Genomic DNA, 21,207 nt, shown 5'->3' with positions numbered 1-21,207 from the left:
GACACAAAAAGACATTTCTTGCAGGAGCTCACTTATATGTGGAATCTAAAATAGTCAAGCTTAAAGAAGAGAGTAGACTACTGGTTGTCAGGAGCAGGAGAAAAGTGGAAATGAAGAGGTGATAGTTAAAGGGTACAAAGTTTCAGTTATACAAGATAAATAAGTTCTGGAGGTTTACTATCAATATATCACATAGTACCTATAAGTAACAATACTGTATTGTATACTTAAAATTGCTAAGAGGGTATATCTTATATGTTCTTACCAATAATAATAATAATAATGGTAATAATTAAGGGGCAGGAGGACACTTCGAAAGGTGATGGATATGTTTATGGCCTTGATAGTGGTGATGGTTTCATGAGAGTATACTTATCCCCAAACTAATTGAGATGTAAATATTAAATATGTACAGCTTTTTGTATGTCAATCGTACCTCAATAAAGTAGTTTAAAAATGGTTGGACTGAGAAAAGGAGGAGCTGCTCAGCAACATGAGGCTGGGTGCTGGGCAGACAAAACCTCACACATGCATTACTGAACCCACGACTCATGTCTGTGAGTTTTGTGGCTGTGGATGCACCATGCCAATGTAGTCAAGGATTCTTCAATGTGTACCTTACTGGATTAGTTCCCTCTGTTTATTTGTATTGACTCCTCAGTTCCCTTATGGGTTGCTTGTTGGCTTTTGTGGAATTATTTAAGTAAGGCTTTGGTTGCAGGAGTCAGACATGCTTAAGCTGGTTTTGGCTGTAATGGGGAATTTGCGAGATGTGACACAGAGACAGGAAGTGCAGCCAGACGTTGTGAGAGGCAGTAACTGGGAATAGGAAAGTTATGAGAAGTTAAGGCAGTAGTAATTGTTTCTCTATCAAAGGCCATAATGTTATCATTCCTGCCTCTATCTGTTTGCTTGTTCTTCTCTCTCTGCAGAATGGTCTTCTCTGCTTCTCTGTGCACCTGCAGAAGGTGACCACCCTAAGGCTTACGGATTTAGGAGTCCTCAGTTTGAGAGCAGTTACCAAATGCCTCGCCCCTGTGAACTCTAGTCCCAGTTTCTTATTCCTGGTACTGGCTTAGTTTGAGGCAGCTGCCCACCATAAGTCCAGTGAGCCATGGCCTGGGGACAAGGTCAGGTGCATGTGTAATCAGCTGGGTCTGTGAGTTGTGGTGGTGGCGATGGAGGTACCTCCCAGAAAAATGGATTACAGGTTAAGAAGAGTCTATATATCTTGACCACATTTGATGTGACTTGGAAGTTTCAATGTGTGACCACTTACAAAGTTATGATCAGGTGTCTCATTTATTTATGGTGATGTATGAGTCCGCGTGTGAGTGTGTGTGTGTCTGTGTTTGTGTGTGTGTGTGTGAGAGAGAGAGAGAATGAGAATATGAGTGGTGGTTTCCCATTTATTTTTCTATGGGCCAAATCCTGGGCTATGAGCTGGAGATATAAGAGTAAACAAAATAGACATGGTGCTTGCTGTGACCTGCCCTGGGAGACAGATATTACACGGAGGATCACATAAATGCAGAGTCTGAGCTGAGGTCTTAAGGGTGAGGATAAGTAACTAGTCAGTGGAGCAGGGGAGGGAAGGGTGTTCCATGCCTGTGTCAAGGTCCTGAGGTGAGAGAAAGAGGTGAATTTGAGGAACCAAAAGGAGTTCAGAGAACAAGAGGGGCTGTTTCACAAGCTGAGTCTGGAAGCTGAGCAGGCTGAGCAGATTCTTAGGAACTCTGCAAAAACTTAAGGGCTTGTCTATGACCGTAAAAAACTACAGTTGTAGATAAACAAGTTGGCAAACAACTCAAGGGTGTACAGTCATCAGAATTGTAAAACTGATCCCATGTATTTTCAAACCTCAAATCCCTTGCTCTGACCTTGTGTGTCTAAGCTAGAAGGAAGCAGGATGCACCTCTCCCCTGGCTGGAATGAAGGGATTCACCCAAGCTCTCAGTCTTCTCACGGCATCCAGGGCCTCCCTGCTTGTGTGTGGTCTAGATTTCCATTCCCATAGTAGGAATTCCTTTGGGAGCCTTGGGGTCTCTCCTGCTAGAGGGCTTCACCTGTGACTGTCTCAATTCAAGGGAGGGGTTCTAATAACATTAAACCTCAATATCTTGCTCCTCCATTCCTGATGCCTCCCTTTCCTTCTACCCTTCCCCTATCTCCTTCTTTCCTATGCCACAGGCTGGCAGGTTAGTGCCGGAGCAAGTGGCCAGTCACCATCATTGGGGTTGTGGATCCTCAGGGTTCTTCAGAAGCCCCTTCACCATGATCAAGAGTCCCCAGTCACTCAGAATTCCACGGTTCCCAAATGCCAGCTCTCCCACTACTCCCAGCATTCTCCATCTCTGGGATGTTGGGCTCCAGGCTTCTCAGATGCACTGAGTACCCTAGGCTAAGCCACTGATCCATCAGAACTTCATAGCCTGAGAGGAGAGGGAGGCAGGCTTGCAAAGGAGAGTTCTGACTAGACACTGGGGTGCTACAGATGCCCGTAAGTTGTCCCTTTACCCTCGATGTCCCCAGTGTTGGGACCACCTGGGAATGCCCAGCCTTGTGTGCTGATTGACTTGTAGTCCCCTGGCCCTGACTGGAAGCCTAGTTTTCTCTCTCATGACCAGCTAGGCCCCTAGCTCCCCAGGGAAGAAATCCAATCTATTTCCTCTGATAGTAATGGCTAATACTTAAATAATGCCGACCACATGCCAAGCACTTTACAGTTGTTAGCCCAGTCCTCACAAGCACCTTGAGAGGTGGGCAAGAGCCTTATCTTACTCTCATTTTATAGATGTGCCCCAGGATCCCACAACTATAGTTCGTGGTGCTGGGATTTGAACCTCTGGCCACCAGAGCCCACCTTACTGTGTCCTCCTCCTGTTGTCATAACAGAAAAGTACAACACCATGATGACACAACAGGCTATCCTGGCAGGTTCCCAGGCTGCCCCAATGCCCAACTTTCTAGGTTTACAAAGTTGACATTTATGAAGTTTCCAGGTTTACAAATTTAGTTTCTGATTCTTTAGTCAGCAGGAATTTCTCTACAAAAGCTGCTTCGAAAATTTCCAGCCAAACCTTACACACCTTGGCATTACATCTTGGTGAGCCAAGGCGGAAGAGAACAGGAAGTGAAGGCCCCATGGGAAGTCCCTGCGGTCGGGAGCACCCAGGCGGCGTGGGGGGTGGGGGGCTTTCCTGTGGCCGGCTCCCTGCACCTCCCAGCCCCATTCAGGCCCTGTGAGTTGAATGAAGAGACCCTGGGAAGGAGTCCAGGTCTGCAGGGTTAGAGGAAATTGAAGGCCCTAACCAGATCCCTGTTGAGAAGTTTATGAATTATGAGCCCTTCTGCAAATGAGAGGGTTTTTCCCTGTCAGGAGGGACAGATTGTAGGTGGCAAGATTGGTGGCAGCCAGTAGGCTGGTCTGCTCCTTCCTCTCTATTTCATATGTGTATGAAGGCATTACCTGCAGCAAGGGCCCGTGTAAATGCATGTGATTTACAGAGCATTTTATATACTGCGTGTCATTCATGCTTCCGGTGAGCCCTAAGTCTAAGATAGGGCAGGGAGCATCAGGTCCATTTTGCAGCTGTCAAAATGAGGTCTGAAGGGCAGAAGTGGTGTGCCCATACACACACAACTGGTTGGCTGCAGACCTGGGGACTAGACCTGCGACTTCGTCCTGCCCAGGGGTCTCTTGCCACTGCTCCCCATCAACTTGGATGGCTTTAAGCATTTGTGAGTTGTCTTCTCCCTGAGGGCAGAATGCAGAGACATGAAGCTACAAGCAGGTTCGTTCCCAATGGCAAAAAGGAGGAGGGGTGTTCAGAACATCAGGTGCTTCTAGAGAAAGCAGGGAGAGAGTATCTGGCCTTGTGGACAATGTCACGGCAGAGGCCAGGTATAGGGCATGGGGGTAACTGGAAGCGGGATGGACCCTGTTATTCCCTAAGACATGGCTTCCACGTAGTGCTCAAACAAGGCCTTTGCCCTTGCTGTTCCCTCCACCTGGAATATTCTTCCCCTTCCTTGACATTGCTCAGGTCTCCACTCTTATGTCACCCTCTCAGAGAGGGCTTCCCTGGCCACTTTCCCTAAAATAGCCACCCACTCCTAGGTCCCTCAAAAGCATATCCTGCTTTGGATTTTCCCTATAGCAATATGCCCTATGAAGTTATTTTATTTGTTAACTTGTTTCTTGTCTGTTTTCCTTTGTTAGAGCGTTGGGGACCTTGTCTGGCTTGTTCCCAATGCCTGGAAGAGTGCCTGGCACACAGGATTAAGCCAACACATATGTTTTGAATGAATGTGTGCACACATGCATGAGCTGGCGGCAGTCGGGGTTGGGGTAAGCACGAAGGCCCAGCTCAGTTCTCTGCATGTGACCTCCCATCTTACGCAGATAAGAACCAGTTTGGTTTCTGCTAGCCTGAGTCACCCTCCTGGAAACTGGGCCTGCTTGGCATCAAGTCAGCCATCAGCCGGCCCATCTCCTCATGCTGGCCAGCCCTTTGTGAGTGTGTGGGAGGGGAGGCTGGGCTCCTCCTTGTACTCTCTGAGGTGCTCTGGAAGGAGGAGCAGCTCCACCCTGGGAGGGACTGTGGCCCAGGTACTGCCTGGGTGCTACTTTATGGGCAGCAGCTCAGTTGAGTTAGAGTCTGGAAGACCTCAGAAGACCTCCTGTCCTATCAGGCCCTCCCCATGGCTTTAGGTAAGCTCCTTCCACTCTCATTTTTCCACCTGAGAAATGAGAGAGGAAAATGTCTACAATTGGTGTTTATCAAATGCTTTCAGGCTCTGGTGAGCAAGCGTCCGGGAAAATGTAAAGCGCATGGAGCTCCAGGCCTGTCTGGGGGATCTGGGCACGGGGAGGCATCCGTGGGAGACCATGCAGGCACTCTGAGGCAGGGGCTGCAAGCCTAGTGCCTGCTGGGGCAGCAGGTGAACAGAGAGGTGTAACTGCTGTGACAGAAGTCATGGAGTCCTTGGAGTGTGAGGGTCATTTTCCACTGTTGATAGAATAGGGAAATTGGTGAAATAGCTCTGTTAAATGAGAGAAAGAACAGTGTGAGCTCAATGAGAAATACTAATAGAATGTGGCACTGAGCCACAAGGTCTGAGGGTTGATTGATAAGGAAGGGTGGGGACTGTGGAGAATTAAGGGCTTGGCACTAGTCAGTTCCACCAGTTGTCACAAGAGAACGCAGGCTCAGGTGGCCAGAACTTCTCGCTTTTCCAGAAGAGCCCGATATTCTGATTTCATTATGTATAGTATTCTGATTAAACAAGACAATAAAGCAAGCAGATAAAATATTTAAATTATAAGCTGCCAGTTTGCAACCTCCGGTTAGTATTTGTGTGGGGCAAAGAAAAAAACTCTCAGGATCATTGGTATGTAGACTCTAATTTTAAGTTTCTAATTTAAAATTGGCCCCTGAGGCTGGGTGTGGTGGCTCACACCTGTAATCCCAGCATTTTGGGAGGCCAAGGTGGGTGGATCACTTGAGGTTAAGAGTTCAAGGCCTGCCTGGCCAACATGGTGAAACCCTGTCTCTACTAAAAATACAAAAATTAGCTGGGCATGGTGGTGCATGCCTGCAATCTCAGCTACTTGGGTAGCTAAGGCAGGAGAATTGCTGGAACCCGGGAGGTAGAGGTTGCAGTGAATGGAGATCACACCACTGCACTCCAGTCTGGGCAATAGAGAGAGACGCTCTGTCTAAAAAAATATATGTAAAGATAAATAAAATGAAATAAAATAGGCCTCTAATGAGCAGGCCATTCTCCTTTCTGGGTCTTACTTTCCTTACACTCCTTTCTGGGTGTTAAGAGGAGGTCTAGAGGAAGCTGGACAACTCTTAGCTTGTAGTAAGCACAGTGGAAGTGTCAGCTCTTAATGGGTCATGGACACGTTACAAGCTAGGCGCCGTGCTGAGCACTTTACATGGTTTATCCCACTGAACCCTCTCAATAACCCTATGAGGAAGGGCTATTATTGCTCACATTTTCAGAAGAGGAAATGGATATAGAGAGATTAGATAATTTGCCCATGGCCAGACAGCTAGTATAAGAGGAGGGGGTGGATTGACTGCAGACATTCTGTCTTCAAACCACTACACTATGCTATGGGGGCACAGAGACTTAATGAAATCATGGAGAGGGGAATTGCTTTGTCAACCACAAGCAGCTATTGCGGGGGCAGCAGATCCTCCCCTGTGCCCCAGTGGGTACAATGGTCCCTGGTGGGTTGTGCTACAATGTAAGCCCATGGTCTTATGTGTTTTTCAAATGTGTAAAGTAGGATGCTGGAACCACTCTTAGAACCAGATACTGATACATTGTGAAGAAATAAATCTCTGTGCTTAAAACTGGTTCATCCCAAAATATTTTGAACGGACACACAATAGGTGCTAAATAAATGTGTGTTAACTTGAATTGGATTGAATTCGGGAAAAAAGTGCAATAGGCTTAGTGAAGACACCATGTTCCCTGGGTAGAGGAACCACATTCTTCATCTAAGGCCAGGAGTATGGGAGGTATCAATGTTTGCCCAGCACAGAACAGGGTGCCAAGAAGAGAAAAGTTGACAGGGTGCATACTCTGACTGGAAACTGGAAGGGTGAGAACAGAGGGTAAAGGATAGAGATGGACATGTGCATACACTTTGTGTTACCTTGGACAAGTCATTCATTTCTCTGGACCTCTGCTTTCTCTCTACACAATGGGGTCCCACCACTTCCCTTACAGCTGACTTGTATGAAGAAGGAGGTGGAGGAGGAGGAGAAGGTGAAGACAATGCTGACTCAAAGGATCCTTTTTAGGATCCAAGTTTGAAAACAATTTTAGGCTACTAGATATGAACAACATCTTGATTATGTAGTTGAAGGAAATTAAAGATGAATGGTTTAATAAAAAATTAATCAGAATGAAAATGATTGATTACTAATATATCTGCAATGGTTTATTTTCCTGAGTGGCAGACTCACTAAGGTTTTTGAATATTCCTGTGTGATTGCTCTAGGTATGTATGTATGTATGTATGTATGTATGTATGCATGTATCTATCTATCTGTTGTCTAATAAAATGGATCACATCTCTGCTAATAAAAACACTACACTGGCAGGGTACAATTATAATCATTAACTGTGCCTGGAATTTGCAGCAGCAGCCACCAGAGGTACCAGTGCCCTTTAAGGGTTCATAATTTAGAATAACCCAATTATCTGAGTTTTTCAGGGACTGAGGGGTTTGCCAAGGTGTAGAACTTTCAGTAATAAAGTCAAGAAAGTCCTGGACAAACCAAGGTAGTTGGTCACTCTAGTCCATAACCAGGTAAAGAGCTTTCCCTGTAACCTGTGTAAGGTTTTAGAATCATTTCTTTCCTTATTACCAAAAATCCTCCCCAAATTTTCAAGAAATTATGAACTAAATAGTTACTCTATGAGATAGGAGTTCAGCCCAAAAGAAACACCATAAGAACAAATATAATTCTTGCTTATGTTAACCATGGAATGAAGCAGAGAGAAAAAGTCAGTGGCCTCTTTAGGAGGACTGTAGTGTGGGAAGAAATAACAAAACTGGGTTTCAATCCTGGCCTGGCCAGGATCTGGAGCAAGTGAGTTAATCTTTCTAAGCCTTGAGTAGTTTCTTCTTCTTCTCCTCCTCCTTCTTCTTCTTCTTCTTCTTCTTCCTCTTCCTCTTCTTCCTCTTCCTCTTATTCTTCTTCGTCGTCTTCGTCTTCTTTTTATTTTCAAAGTGAAAGCAAGTTTATTAAGAAAGTAAAGGAATAAAAGAATGGCCACTCCATAGACAGAGTAGCCTGAACCTTGAGTTCTTCTATAAAGTCACTATGAATTTATACTCATTTTGAAAGTGGGTGTCAATATGTCTGTCCACTTTGCACAGCTGTTATGTGGACAAAAGGAGATCTGTGTGAAAGTGTAACACAGAGCCTAAACTATAACAGGTAAGAAACACAGTTGTCCCCTTCCCCATGGTGTCTGTTCTTCTCCATTTCCTCCTGTCTGCAGGGGGATTATAAAACTAATCATCAAAGCCGAGAAGGCAAGAGCAAGCATGTACCTCTGAAAACACAAGATAACTGCATAAGTAATGACTTTCAGTGCAGATTCATAGCTAACCCATAAACTGCTGGGGCAAAAATCATCTTGGAAGGCTCTGAACCTCAGAAAAGATTCACAGTAAGTTAACCATGTAGATCTGAGAGGAGAGTAGCTTCTTGTAGATAACAGTTGGATTATACACCATGTCCTGATCCCCTTCATCATCCAGGAGAGCAGAAGTGGTCACCCTGATAGCAGCAAGCCTGGGGGCTGCAGCTTGGTGGGTAGAGGTACTCAGGGGTACAGATGTCTCCAAACCTGTCCTGCTGCCTTAGGGAGCTTCTAATAAGTTGATGGATTTGGTTAAAATTAACTTGGCTACTTGGCAGGACTGGGTCAGTGGGGACTAACAAAAAGAAGACATCAGATTATACCCTGGGGGTTTGTATTTCTTGTGTTTCTTTCTCTTCTTTGTACTAAAATATTTACCCATGACTGGGAAAGAGCAACTGGAGTCTTTGTAGCATTATCTTAGCAAAAATTTACAAAGTTTGGAAAACAATATTGCCCATATTGTGTGGTGTGTCCTGTGACACGCAGGATTCAAGTGTTGGCTGAAGCCACTAAATGTGAGATGAAGCCATGACAAGGCAGTGTGCACATCTGTCCACCCAAGCTGGATGCCAGCATTTCACAAATAGTGCTTGCGTGACACAAATGCAGTTCCAGGAGGCCCAAATGTGAGATGAAGCCATTACAAGGCAGTGTGCACACCTGTCCACCCAAGCTGGATGCCAGCATTTCACAAATAGTGCTTGCATGACACAAATGCAGTTCCAGGAGGCCCAAATGTGAGATGAAGCCATTACAAGGCAGTGTGCACATCTGTCCACCCAAGCTGGATGCCAGCATTTCACAAATAGTGCTTGCGTGACACAAATGCAGTTCCAGGAGGCCCAAATGTGAGATGAAGCCATTACAAGGCAGTGTGCACATCTGTCCACCCAAGCTGGATGCCAGCATTTCACAAATAGTGCTTGCGTGACACAAATGCAGTTCCGGGAGGCCCAAATGTGAGATGAAGCCATTACAAGGCAGTGTGCACATCTGTCCACCCAAGCTGGATGCCAGCATTTCACAAATAGTGCTTGCGTGACACAAATGCAGTTCCGGGAGGCCCAAATGTGAGATGAAGCCATTACAAGGCAGTGTGCACATCTGTCCACCCAAGCTGGATGCCAGCATTTCACAAATAGTGCTTGCGTGACACAAATGCAGTTCCGGGAGGCCCAAATGTGAGATGAAGCCATTACAAGGCAGTGTGCACATCTGTCCACCCAAGCTGGATGCCAGCATTTCACAAATAGTGCTTGCGTGACACAAATGCAGTTCCAGGAGGCCCAAATGAAAATGTTTGTACTGAAATTTGTTAAAGCTTCCCGACAAACTAGATTTATCAGTAAGGATCGTTTTCTGCAAGGGGGATGAAACTTGTGGGGCGAGCCATTTGGGCTGAGGAGGAGGGAGGTTGGAGCTGAGAAATGTGGAGACAATTTTCCTTTAGAAGGACTGAATCTCCCTGCCTCTCTGGGGTGCGGCAGCCAGCAGGATCCTATGGTGTATATGTCTCCCCAGCTCCCCATTCAGTGATGTCATGTCAGTAGCTTGAAATTATCCGTGGTGGGAGTATTATGTCATGGAAATTGGCAAATGGAAACTTTTATTGGAGATTCAATTGTTAAACAGTTACCACTGCCCTGCCTTCAGAGTCAATGACCCCATCCAAGTTTAATCCATCTGTCCACTGTCTCCAACACGATCTTTATAAAACACACCTGACAACATTACCCTTTTATTCAGTTTTTTAAAAGATAAGTTTCCAGCTCATCGGGGTGGCTTTAAAGGCCATTTCTCCTCTGGACCTCACCCAACTTTTCAAATCACTTTTCCTACCCCTACCTCTAAATGCTACTCAAACTCCAGCCATCCTGAATAATAAGACTTTTGAAAAGTAGATTATGGGCTGGGCACAGTGGCTCACACCTGTAATCCCAACACTTTGGGAGGCCAAGATGGGTGGATCACCTGAGGTTGGGAGTTCGAGACCAGCCTGACCAACATAGTGAAACCTTGTCTCTACTAAAAATACAAAATTAGTTGGGGGTGGTGGCACAAGCCTGTAATCCCAGCTACTCAGGAGATTGAGGCAGGGGAATTGCTTGAACCTGGGAGGCGGAGGTTGTGGTGAGCCTAGATTGCTCCACTGCACTCCAGCCTGGGCAACAAGAGCGAAACTCCATCTCAAAATAAATAAATAAATAAATAAAGTAGATTACATCAGATACCTCTGGCCTAGGTTGTTTATGACCAACTCTCCTGCTGAGAATAACTAGAAAAGCTAGACAAAACATATTTCCAAAAGATCTCTTTGGAGGCATCAGAGAATGGCCAAGGCTGCAAGGAACTGCCTGAGCCCAGAGAGGTGGAGCCCAGCACTGGTGCCCTTTACTCTTGGGGATATGTGCTGGTTTCAAAAACTTCAGCTGAGCTTTTGAGCATTCATGGAACTTGGTGGGGGAGAGGAAATTTGTACCTTAAATCCTGCCTACAGGGAGGGTCCCTGATAATCCCCACCCAATTTGGAAATCTGGGTCAGCCTTCACAGGTACTGAAGCCCTCCTCTGAATGATCTCAAGTCCTGCTAGGGTAGAGGTTACCTGCTTTTGAAAGGCTCCTGACCTACCTGTGCAGCGGGAGCAAAAGTGAACCATCTCAGGGTACAGATAACAATCATCCAGAGCCTTGAATGACCTCTACTGTGCTTAATATATAGTATTCAGCAGTCAGTAAAAAGGATTTAGGCACATGCAAGATGACCTGTGTATCAGGGAGAAATAGGCAATAAATGGAGATCCAGCAGGGATTTGAATCATGGATTTGAATCAGGGGCAGCCTTCGAAAGAACTATGGAGAATATACTCAAAGATTTAAAACATAAGATTGGAATTTTTGGCAGAGAACTAACAACTGTACAAAAAAGGAACCAAATGGAAATCCTAGAACTGAAAGATGCAATTAACCGATGTTGAGAAATAGCCAACATCTATTGAACACTTCCCATGTGGACAGCTGTGCTAAACACTTTACAGGCATCAACATAAGATGTGTCTCCTTACAGCAGTGCAGTGTCCCTCCTAAGACATGGACAGCCTGGTTTCCCTATCTCTCTGCTTCATCAAAACCCCTTTACGTGGGGCTTAGACACTCCTGTTGTCTCTAGTGTCTGGTAGCACGGGGCTCAGCACATGGAAGCCACTAGATACAATTTGATGACCAGGACCTCCGATGAAAGCCATGGGTGCTGATTGGGAAGGCATTGTCTTTTATGTGCTATGGTCTTAAAGCTTCATCCAGGAAGCAGAACTGGGGGGGTGCTGAGGACCCAGAACCGAGAATAAGATTAGTCAGAGATTTCCTGTGGGCAGAAATCATAAGGACGCCAACTGTTTGGGTGAGATAAGACGAAACCAAGAGTGGACTTGTGGCCAGAAGCGTGAGGAAGAGGGAGAGAGCTTCCCTTGTCCCCTTTCTTCCTCTCCCTAAGCCACAGTGATTGACAGCCCCCCCCTTTGAAGTCAGAGCAGGCTTGAGACTGGACTGGGAAAGGAGGGTGGGTCAGGATACAGAGCAGGAAGGCTGGGAGTGCAGGGCAGGAGCAAGGGGCTGGGGCATTCATTGTGCCTGATCTCTCCCACTTTACCTGGGGTAAAGAAGCATATGCAAAAGCCACGGTGTGAGTATTTCCCAAGTGCCAGGGTCAGGGCGTGATTCATCACGTGCAGCATTTCATTCAATCCTTATAGTAACCGATGATGTGGCTTCTATTATTAGCTCTATCAGATAACGAAACTGAGACCAAGACAGGCTCTGCACATTGTGTGGGGTGGCCCAGCTCGGAAATGACACAGGGGGATTCAGACCTAGACTCCATAACTCCTGCCCCAGGGACCACCCCCACCCTCACCCTGTGCATGTCGACAAAGGACAGACTGGGCCACTTCTCAGGACACAGCGGGGAAATGACACAGAGCAGGGAGGTTCCAGGAGCCCCGAGCGTCTTTTCTCCAGGAGAATACTCTCTGAATTCAGACTGGGGTCAGAGAAACATTTACCCAGGAGCCGCAGTGTGGGTGGGGCTTTTTACTTGAAACGCTGTCTGAAGGCAGTGGCCAGGATGGAACTCTCCACCCTACCTTGGCAAGCCACTTCTCTTCTGCAATCTGTAAGGACATTGTTGAGAGAATTATGGTTTTCCAATTCCGGAGGGCTGAAGAAAGACAAATAGGAGAGAACCTATCATAGTCAGGTGCTAGCTGCCTTCTCTTTCAGAGGGTGTGATAATAAAGTGATACACTTGATTATTAGCAAATACTTTGGAAATTTTAAACGCTAATATTCAACACACTCTGGAAGAGGCAAGTAAGTAGACAGGTTCATATACATCATCTCCTTCAGCTAGTCCTCACAAAAACAAACAAATGAATAAACAAAATTCTTCTTTGGCCCTCATAGGAAGACACTGTTTCTTGAACGTGTTTCAAAAAGGATGGGTGACTCACTCAAGGTCACACTGTTTATGAGGACAGTACAGGAATACAGACATGCCATTTTGCCTGAAAAAATCCATCACCCAGGGAGGTGACACAATTTTGCAGAAATGTTCTATTTCCTCTGAAGGATACATTCTTTAAACCTTTGGGAAATTCATTCACAGTCTTCCTCCTTTGAAGGATTAACTCTCTGGACACAAAGTGTTTGATTCTGATTTGTTGGTTGGAAGATGTGTTGGTTGAGAGAAAGATTCTGATTTGTTGGTTGAAAATAGACTCATCAAGATCAACTGCTCTAGTAGTAAATATTTTGACATTTTGTCTGCATTCCTGTGCTGCCCTCACAAGCTGCATCACCTTGAGTGAGTCATTCATACTTTTTTGTTTGTTTTTGTTTTGGAGATGGAGTCTTACTCTGTTGCCTAGGCTGGAGTGCAGTGGCGTGATCTTGGCTCACTGCAACCTCCATCTCCTGGGTTCAAGTGATCCTCCTGCCTCAGCCTCCTGAGTAGCTGGGATTACAGGCACATGCCACCATCCCTGCTAATTTTTGCATTTTTAGTAGAGACGGAGTTTCACCATGTTGGTCAGGTTGGTCTTGAACTCCTGACCTCAGGTGATCCGCCCACCTCAGCCTCCCCAAGTGCTGGGATTACAGGTGTGAGCCACCGTGCCCAGCCCAGCCATCATTTTTGAAACACGTTTGAGAAATAATGTCTTCCTTTGAGGGCCAAGGAGACATTTTTTTTGTTTATTTGTTTGTTTTTGTGAGGACTAGCTGAAGGGGGTGATGTATATTAACCTGCCTACTTATTTGCCTCTTCCCAGAGTGTGATGAATATTAGGGTTTAAAGTTTCTGAAGCATTTGTTAATAAAGCCCGGGGCTGGAGGTCAGAAGACCTGGATTTCTCTGCATACTTTTGCCATCAGCAAGCTGTGTGACCTTGGACAGATCCCTTTTTTGTCTAAATCTTTCTGAGTCTTCTTGAAAACAATGCCAGGTTGGGACAGGATGATTGCCAAGCTCCCGTCCAGCTCTAAAACACTGCAACTTATGCTTCTGCACCAGCACTGTCCATCCTGTAGATCATGCAGAAATTCTCTTCAACTTTTTCCTACCCATAAAATAGGAGCATGCTTACCTTTTTCCCAACGTTCCAGGCCCCGGGTCTAGAATATTGTAAGGAAGGAAGTTAATGTGTATCAGAGCCCATTATGGGCCAGAAGTTCTCCTCTTCCTTCCTACACCTGCTTCCTCCCTCCCTCCCTCTTTCCCTTCCTTCCTTCCATCCATCTGTGAAGAAGACATGATCACCCTCATTCTGAGAGTGAAGAGACAGAGGCTCAACTAATGAAATGATTTGTTCAAGGTCACACAGGTGGCACATGATAAGCGGCAGGGGTTGAATTTAGACTCATTCCCGTCCAAATGCTGAGTTTATGTCATCGTCCCGAGACCATAACTTTAAAGATGTAAGATAGTGGGAAAAGAGTTGATTTCAAAGCACCTCTCAGAAGGACTCACTTTACATCAGGGGTCAGCAGACTCAGGCCAAATCCGGTCCATCCCCCGCTTTTGCAAATAAAGTTGTAGTGGAACGCAGCTAGGCTTATTGATTTATGGATTGCCAACGTCCTTTTGTGAAACAGACAGCTGAGCTGAGTAATCGTGGCGCACAAAACCTAAAATATTTACTATCTCGTCCTTTACAGAATGTTTGCCAATCTATGGTCCGGAGTCCAAGGCTGTCCATTTTTCAAAGAACACAAAGTGACATGAGACTGTCCCATGTGCAGGGAGCCCTATCATTTTATTATGAAAAAACGGCCTTTCTGCTCAAATCTGTTTTTTAAAAAGTCAACAAAGAGACTCTGGGTACCTGTCAGGCACAGTAGGGAGTTTGGTTTCCATTGTGCTCTTCTTCCCAGGAACTCAATGAAGGGGAAATAGAAATCTTAATTTTGGGGAAATTGCACAGGGGAAAAAGGGGAGGGAATCAGTTACAACACTCCATTGCGACACTTAGCGGGGTTGAAAGTGACAACAGCAAGGGTTTCTCTTTTTGGAAATGCGAGGAGGGTATTTCCGCTTCTCAGAGTGGGGCAGGGTGGCAGACGCCTAGCTTGGGTGAGTGACTATTTCTTTATAAACCACAACTCTGGGCCCGCAATGGCAGTCCACTGCCTTGCTGCAGTCACAGAATGGAAATCTGCAGAGGCCTCCGCAGTCACCTAATCACTCTCCTCCTCTTCCTGTTCCATTCAGAGACGGTCTGCCGACCCTCTGGGAGAAAATCCAGCAAGATGCAAGCCTTCAGGTAAGGCTACCCCAAGGAGGAGAAGGTGAGGGTGGATCAGCTGGAGATTGGAAACATATCACAGCTGCCAGGGGCTGCCAGGCCCCAGAGGGCCTGAGAACTGGGTTTGGGCTGGAAAGGATGTCCATTATTCAAGAAAGAGGCTGTTACATGCATGGGCTTCAGGACCTGTGTTTCAAAATATCCCAGATGTGGATAGTACGCCCGGAGGGCTGTCTTACTTTCCCAGAGACTCAGGAACCCAGTGAGTAATAGATGCATGCCAAGGAGTGAGACTGCGATTCAGGCCTAGTTGAATGTGCTGACAGAGAAGCAGAGAGGGGCACCAGGGGCACAGCCCGAAGGCCCAGACTGATATGGGCAAGGCCTGTCTGTGCTGACATGTCGGAGGGTCCCACTCTCCAGGGACCTTGGTTTCCCCATCTGTGACATCTGTGACATGAGAGTCACGATAACTCCTTGTGTGCCTTACAGGGTTGTTGTGAAAATTAAATGCACAGATAATAGCATAACAGTATTCCGTGCATTGTAAAGAGCCTGAAAACCATTATGATTTGAAAATGGAATCAGGGCTTTGTGAGACCATCACTATTGTAAAGATGTGATGCTGATAGAAATGACAGGACTGCTTGTGCATGCCCTCTGCCGTGTGACATTCCAGCAGTGAAATCATGTTGGGGTGACTTCTCCCCTACTCTGACCTTTATGTTTGTCTGGGCCGAGGCTGCAAGTCGGGCTCTGTGGGTGTATGAGTGACAAGTCTCTCCCTTCCAGATATGGGGACTGTCTGCTTCCCTAGGTTGCCTCTCCCTGCTCTGATCAGCTAGAAGCTCCAGGAGATCCTCCTGGAGGCCCCAGCAGGTGATGTTTATCCCTCCAGACTGAGGCTAAATCTAGAAACTAGGATAATCACAAACAGGCCAATGCTGCCATATGCAAAGCACTTTGGTTTGCCTGGCCACCCCTCGTCGAGCATGTGGGCTCTTCAGAGCCACCTGATGAGGTGGGTACAGTTAGCCACACTTCACAGGTGAGGAGGTGAGGCACAGGTCCCAGGTCAGGCTGGCCGGAGCTCTGTTTATTACGTCTCACAGCTTTGAGTCCTGCTCTCAACCAGAGAGGCCCTTTACCAAGAAGAAAGGATTGGGACCCAGAATCAGGTCACTGGCTGAGGTAGAGAGGAAGCCGGGTTGTTCCCAAGGGTAGCTGCTCCTGCAGGACTCTGAGCAGGTCACCAGCTAATGGAGGAAAGGCTCTAGGGAAAGACCCTTCTGGTCTCAGACTCAGAGCGAGTTAGCTGCAAGGTGTTCCGTCTCTCGAAACTTCTACCTAGGTGCTATGGTAGCCACTAGTCTCAGGTGGCTATTTAAATTTATACTTAAATGAATGAAAATAGAAGAAAATTTAAAATCCAGACCCTTGGTCACACTATCCACATTTAAAGAGGTCAATAGCCACACGTGGTTAGTGGCCACCCTATTGGGCAGTGCAGCTACAGAACATTTTTGCATCCCAGAAAGTTCTTTTGGATGTTGCTGCTCTACAGCATGCTTTGCTGAAACAGAAGTGCCTTCCCTGGGAATCTCAGATGGGGAGCAAGTAAGGAGGGGAGTCAAATGTGGGCTCACTGCTCACCAGCTGTGAGGGTTGGGCCTGCCTCTTAAGCAGTGTCAGCCTCAGTCTTCTCATCCATGCATGCCATGGGTATACTAAAATACTCTACCCCTGGAAGAGCTGGATGCAAATTTGACAAGTTCTGGGGGACACAGGAAGGTGCCAAGCACAAGGCCGGGCACATGGTGGCTGTGCACTACAGCTGAGTCCTTTTCCTTTTCAGAATCTGGGATGTTAACCAGAAGACCTTCTATCTGAGGAACAACCAACTAGTGGCTGGATACTTGCAAGGACCAAATGTCAATTTAGAAGGTGAGTGGTTGCCAGGAAAGCCAATGTATGTGGGCATTGCGTCACTTTGCCCCTCTGTCTGCAGCAGCATGGCCTGCCTGCACAAACCCTAGGTGCAATGTCCTAATCCTTGTTGGGTCTTTGTATTCAAGTTTGAAGCTGGGAGGGCCTGGCTACTAAAGGGCACATATGAGGGCAGCCTGAAGAGGGTGTGGAGAGGTAGAGTCTAGGTCAGGGGTCAGTGCCTATAGGCACAGTGGTCCCAGGGCCACAGCTGGGAAGGGCAAATACCCGAAGGCAAGGTTGACTATTCCCTTCCTCAAGTGCCTATTAAGGCTCCATGTTCCTATGTTGTTCAAACCCTAACTCAATCCCGAATTAATCCACCATGTATAAGGTTGAGCTATGTCTCTTATTCCTGGACACCATACTCAGCCATATTCTGGTCCGTGCATTAAACAAGCTGGATGACCTTGAAGAAGCTTCACCCACTCTGTTCCTCAGCTTTCCCTTCAGTGGGATGATATCAACTGGACAACAGGATGTGCGATTCTTTTAGTTCCAGCCTTCCAGGATGTTTTCACTCCCCTGTTTGTTGTTGTAGGACGGTATTACCTCCACCTTCCCACCTTCCCTATTCCCTGGTTCTGTCTCTGAAAGTGGATGAGACCTACCATTCCTGTCCTGGTAGTTCTCCTAATGAACACACTGAAGCACGAGGAAGCTGAGATTTTTGTTGCTACATGAGAGCATGGAGGCCTCTTAGGGAAAGAGGAGGTTCAGAGACTCCTAGGCTCCTGTGGAGCCCCACTCATGGCCTTGTTCATTTTCCCTGCCCCTCAGCAACACTCCTATTGACCTGGAGCACAGGTATCCTGGGGAAAGTGAGGGAAATACGGAAATCACATGGAACAACATCCAGGAGACTCAGGCCTCTAGGAGTAACTGGGTAGTGTGCTTGGTTTAATCTTCTGTGTAGATGCAGACCAGGAAGATGAGACCTCTCTGCCCTTCTGACCTCGGGATTTTAGTTTTGTGGGGACCAGGGGAGATAGAAAAATACCCAGGGTCTCTTCATTATTGCTGCCTCCTCTTCTATTAACCTGACCCTCCCCTCTGTTCTTCCCCAGAAAAGATAGATGTGGTACCCATTGAGCCTCATGCTCTGTTCTTGGGAATCCATGGAGGGAAGATGTGCCTGTCCTGTGTCAAGTCTGGTGATGAGACCAGACTCCAGCTGGAGGTAAAAACATGCTTTGGATCTCAAATCACCCCAAAACCCAGTGGCTTGAAACAACCAAAATTTTTTCTTATGATTCTGTGGGTTGACCAGGATTAGCTGGGTAGTTCTGTTCCATGTGGTGGAACATGCTGGGGTCACTTGGGAAGCTGCATTCAGCAGAGTGCCTGGCTTGCGCTGGGCATCCAAGGTGGTCCCTCATCCTCCAGGCTCTCTTTCCATGTGATCTCTCAGTGTTTAAGAGTTAGTTGGAGCTTCCTTACAGCATGGCGGCTGACTTCCAAAAGGGATTATTCCAAAAAGAGCCTCAACATGCAGGCGCATATTATAACTTCTGCTCGCATCATCCTATTGGCCAAAGCCAGTCATGTGGCTAAGTCTAGCCCCTTGTGAGAGGAGACTGCATAAGAGTGTGAACCAGGAGACATGGTCACTGGGGGCCACCACTGTAACCATCTACCACAGGACCTGAATCTCTGTGTGCTACTCCCTTGCTCAAGGGCCCCCCTACCCACGCAGACCTGCTGTCTTCTAGCAAAGCCCATCCTCAGGACCTTTCTCTTCCAATCCTTATTGACTCAAATTGATTAGTTGGTGCTCCACCCAGAGCCCTGCGCTCCTTTATCTCATGTAATGTTAATGGGTTTCCCAGCCCTGGGAAAACATGGCTTTGTCTCAGGGGCTTGCTGGATGCAACCTTAACCTCGATGTGAGTGGCCATACTGTGGCACTGTCACATCCCTCACCAGGAACACTGTTCCGGAGGGTGACTGCCTGTTCTGTGAGGAGTGGGGATGGCTAGGACATTGCATGGAACACACCACCACCCCATCTTCTCAGAGCTCAAACCCTGACAGAACACCAGCTCCACAGGCCTTGGCTTCTGCTGATGGTGCCGTGTATTTACCAGACTTAGTGGTCCAAGGCCACAGTGGCCAGATTTCCCAAAGTCAAGGTGTGACAGTGGGACAGCCTCTTTGTGTCTTTGCTGTCCTAAGAAACCTGGGCCAGGCCAGGTGCAGTGGCTCACGCCTGTAATCCCAGCACTTTGAGAGGCCAAGGTGGGCAGATCACGAGGTCAGGAGTTTGAGACCAGCCTGGCCAACATGGTGAAACCCTGTCTCTATTAAAAATAGAAAACATTAGACAGGTGTGGTGGTGCATGCCTGTAATCCCAGCTACTCAGGAGGCTGAGGCAGGAGAATCGCTTGAACCCAGGAGGTGGAGGTTGCAGTGAGCCGAGACTGTGCCACTGCACTCCAGCCTAGGCGACAGAGCAAGACTCCATCTTGGGAAAATTAATTAATAAATAAATAAACCTAGGTCCCAGAGTCCCACAGAATGGCAGACAGGAGCACCTGGGGGCTTTTAGGGTATGGCATTTCCCCTGTACTACCTCTGGGCTGTCCAGAGGGCCATTTCATGGCGTGGAGTGGAGAGGGAGGCAGCACAGGACTTCCTAGGCCTCAGCTCTCACCTGCCCATCTTTTGATTTCCAGGCAGTTAACATCACTGACCTGAGCGAGAACAGAAAGCAGGACAAGCGCTTCACCTTCATCCGCTCAGACAGCGGCCCCACCACCAGTTTTGAGTCTGCCGCCTGCCCCGGTTGGTTCCTCTGCACGGCGATGGAAGCTGACCAGCCCGTCAGCCTCACCAATATGCCTGACGAAGGCGTCATGGTCACCAAATTCTACTTCCAGGAGGACGAGTAGTACTGCCCAGGCCTGCCTGTTCCCATTCTTGCATGGCAAGGACTGCAGGGACTGCCAGTCCCCCTGCCCCAGGGCTCCCGGCTATGGGGGCACTGAGGACCAGCCATGGAGGGGTGGACCCTCAGAAGGCGTCACAACAACCTGGTCACAGGACTCTGCCTCCTCTTCAACTGACCATCCTCCATGCTGCCTCCAGAATGGTCTTTCTAATGTGTGAATCAGAGCACAGCAGCCCCTGCACAAAGCCCTTCCATGTCGCCTCTGCATTCAGGATCAAACCCCGACCACCTGCCCAACCTGCTCTCCTCTCGCCACTGCCTCTTCCTCCCTCATTCCACCTTCCCGTGCCCTGGATCCATCAGGCCACTTGTTGACCCCCAACCAAGTGGCTCCCACACCCTGTTTTACACACACAAAAAAAGACCAGTCCATGAGGGAGGTTTTTAAGGGTTTGTGGAAAATGAAAATTAGGATTTCATGATTTTTTTTTTCAGTCCCCGTGAAGGAGAGAGCCCTTCATTTGGAGATTATGTTCTTTCGGGGAGAGGCTGGGGGCTTAAAATATTCCTGCATTTGTGAAATGATGGTGAAAGTAAGTGATAGCTTTTCCCTTTTTTTTTTCTTCTTTTTTTGTGATGTCCCAACTTGTAAAAATTAAAAGTTATGGTACTATGTTAGCCCCGTAATTTTTTTTTTCCTTTTAAAACACTTCCATAATCTGGACTCCTCTGTCCAGGCACTGCTGCCCAGGCTCCAAGCTCCATCTCCACTCCAGATTTTTTACAGCTGCCTGCAGTACTTTACCTCCTATCAGAAGTTTCTCAGCTCCCAAGGCTCTGAGCAAATGTGGCTCCTGGGGGTTCTTTCTTCCTCTGCTGAAGGAATAAATTGCTCCTTGACATTGTAGAGCTTCTGGCACTTGGAGACTTGTATGAAAGATGGCTGTGCCTCTGCCTGTCTCCCCCACCAGGCTGGGAGCTCTGCAGAGCAGGAAACATGACTCGTATATGTCTCAGGTCCCTGCAGGGCCGAGCACCTAGCCTCGCTCTTGGCAGGTACTCAGCGAATGAATGCTGTATATGTTGGGTGCAAAGTTCCCTACTTCCTGTGACTTCAGCTCTGTTTTACAATAAAATCTTGAAAATGCCTATATTGTTGACTATGTCCTTGGCCTTGACAGGCTTTGGGTATAGAGTGCTGAGGAAACTGAAAGACCAATGTGTCTTTCTCACCCCAGAGGCTGGCGCCTGGCTGCCTCTTCTCTGAGAGTTCTTTTCTTCCTTCAGCCTCACTCTCCCTGGATAACATGAGAACAAATCTCTCTGCAAAAAAGATATGGGGCAGCACTGTC

The 21,207-nt window shown here is 47.3% G+C and overlaps 1 protein-coding gene across 3 annotated transcripts; it reads left to right on the top strand.

Moving 5' to 3' along the window:
* Window positions 1-4,633: 4,633 nt before the first annotated feature.
* On the top strand, window positions 4,634-21,006 carry IL1RN (interleukin 1 receptor antagonist). Of its 3 annotated transcripts, none has more exons than XM_515698.8 (5): window positions 4,634-4,714; window positions 14,945-14,996; window positions 16,834-16,922; window positions 18,032-18,144; window positions 19,641-21,006. In XM_515698.8, exons 1-5 carry the CDS (start codon window positions 4,705-4,707, stop codon window positions 19,854-19,856), a joined length of 480 nt encoding a protein of 159 aa, XP_515698.1. In that variant the 5' UTR covers window positions 4,634-4,704; the 3' UTR covers window positions 19,857-21,006. The 3 variants fall into 3 exon arrangements, with proteins under 3 accessions (XP_515698.1, XP_009441400.1, XP_009441399.1); XM_009443125.5 differs by lacking the exon at window positions 4,634-4,714 and adding an exon at window positions 14,735-14,806; XM_009443124.5 differs by lacking the exon at window positions 4,634-4,714 and having other exon boundaries at window positions 14,817-14,996.
* The last annotated feature ends 201 nt before the right edge of the window (window positions 21,007-21,207 follow it).

This window comes from Pan troglodytes, chromosome 12, assembly GCF_028858775.2.
Source record: "Pan troglodytes isolate AG18354 chromosome 12, NHGRI_mPanTro3-v2.0_pri, whole genome shotgun sequence".
Classification (NCBI taxonomy): Eukaryota; Metazoa; Chordata; class Mammalia; order Primates; family Hominidae; genus Pan; species Pan troglodytes.
This window is presented reverse-complemented; position numbering and strand designations above follow the sequence as displayed.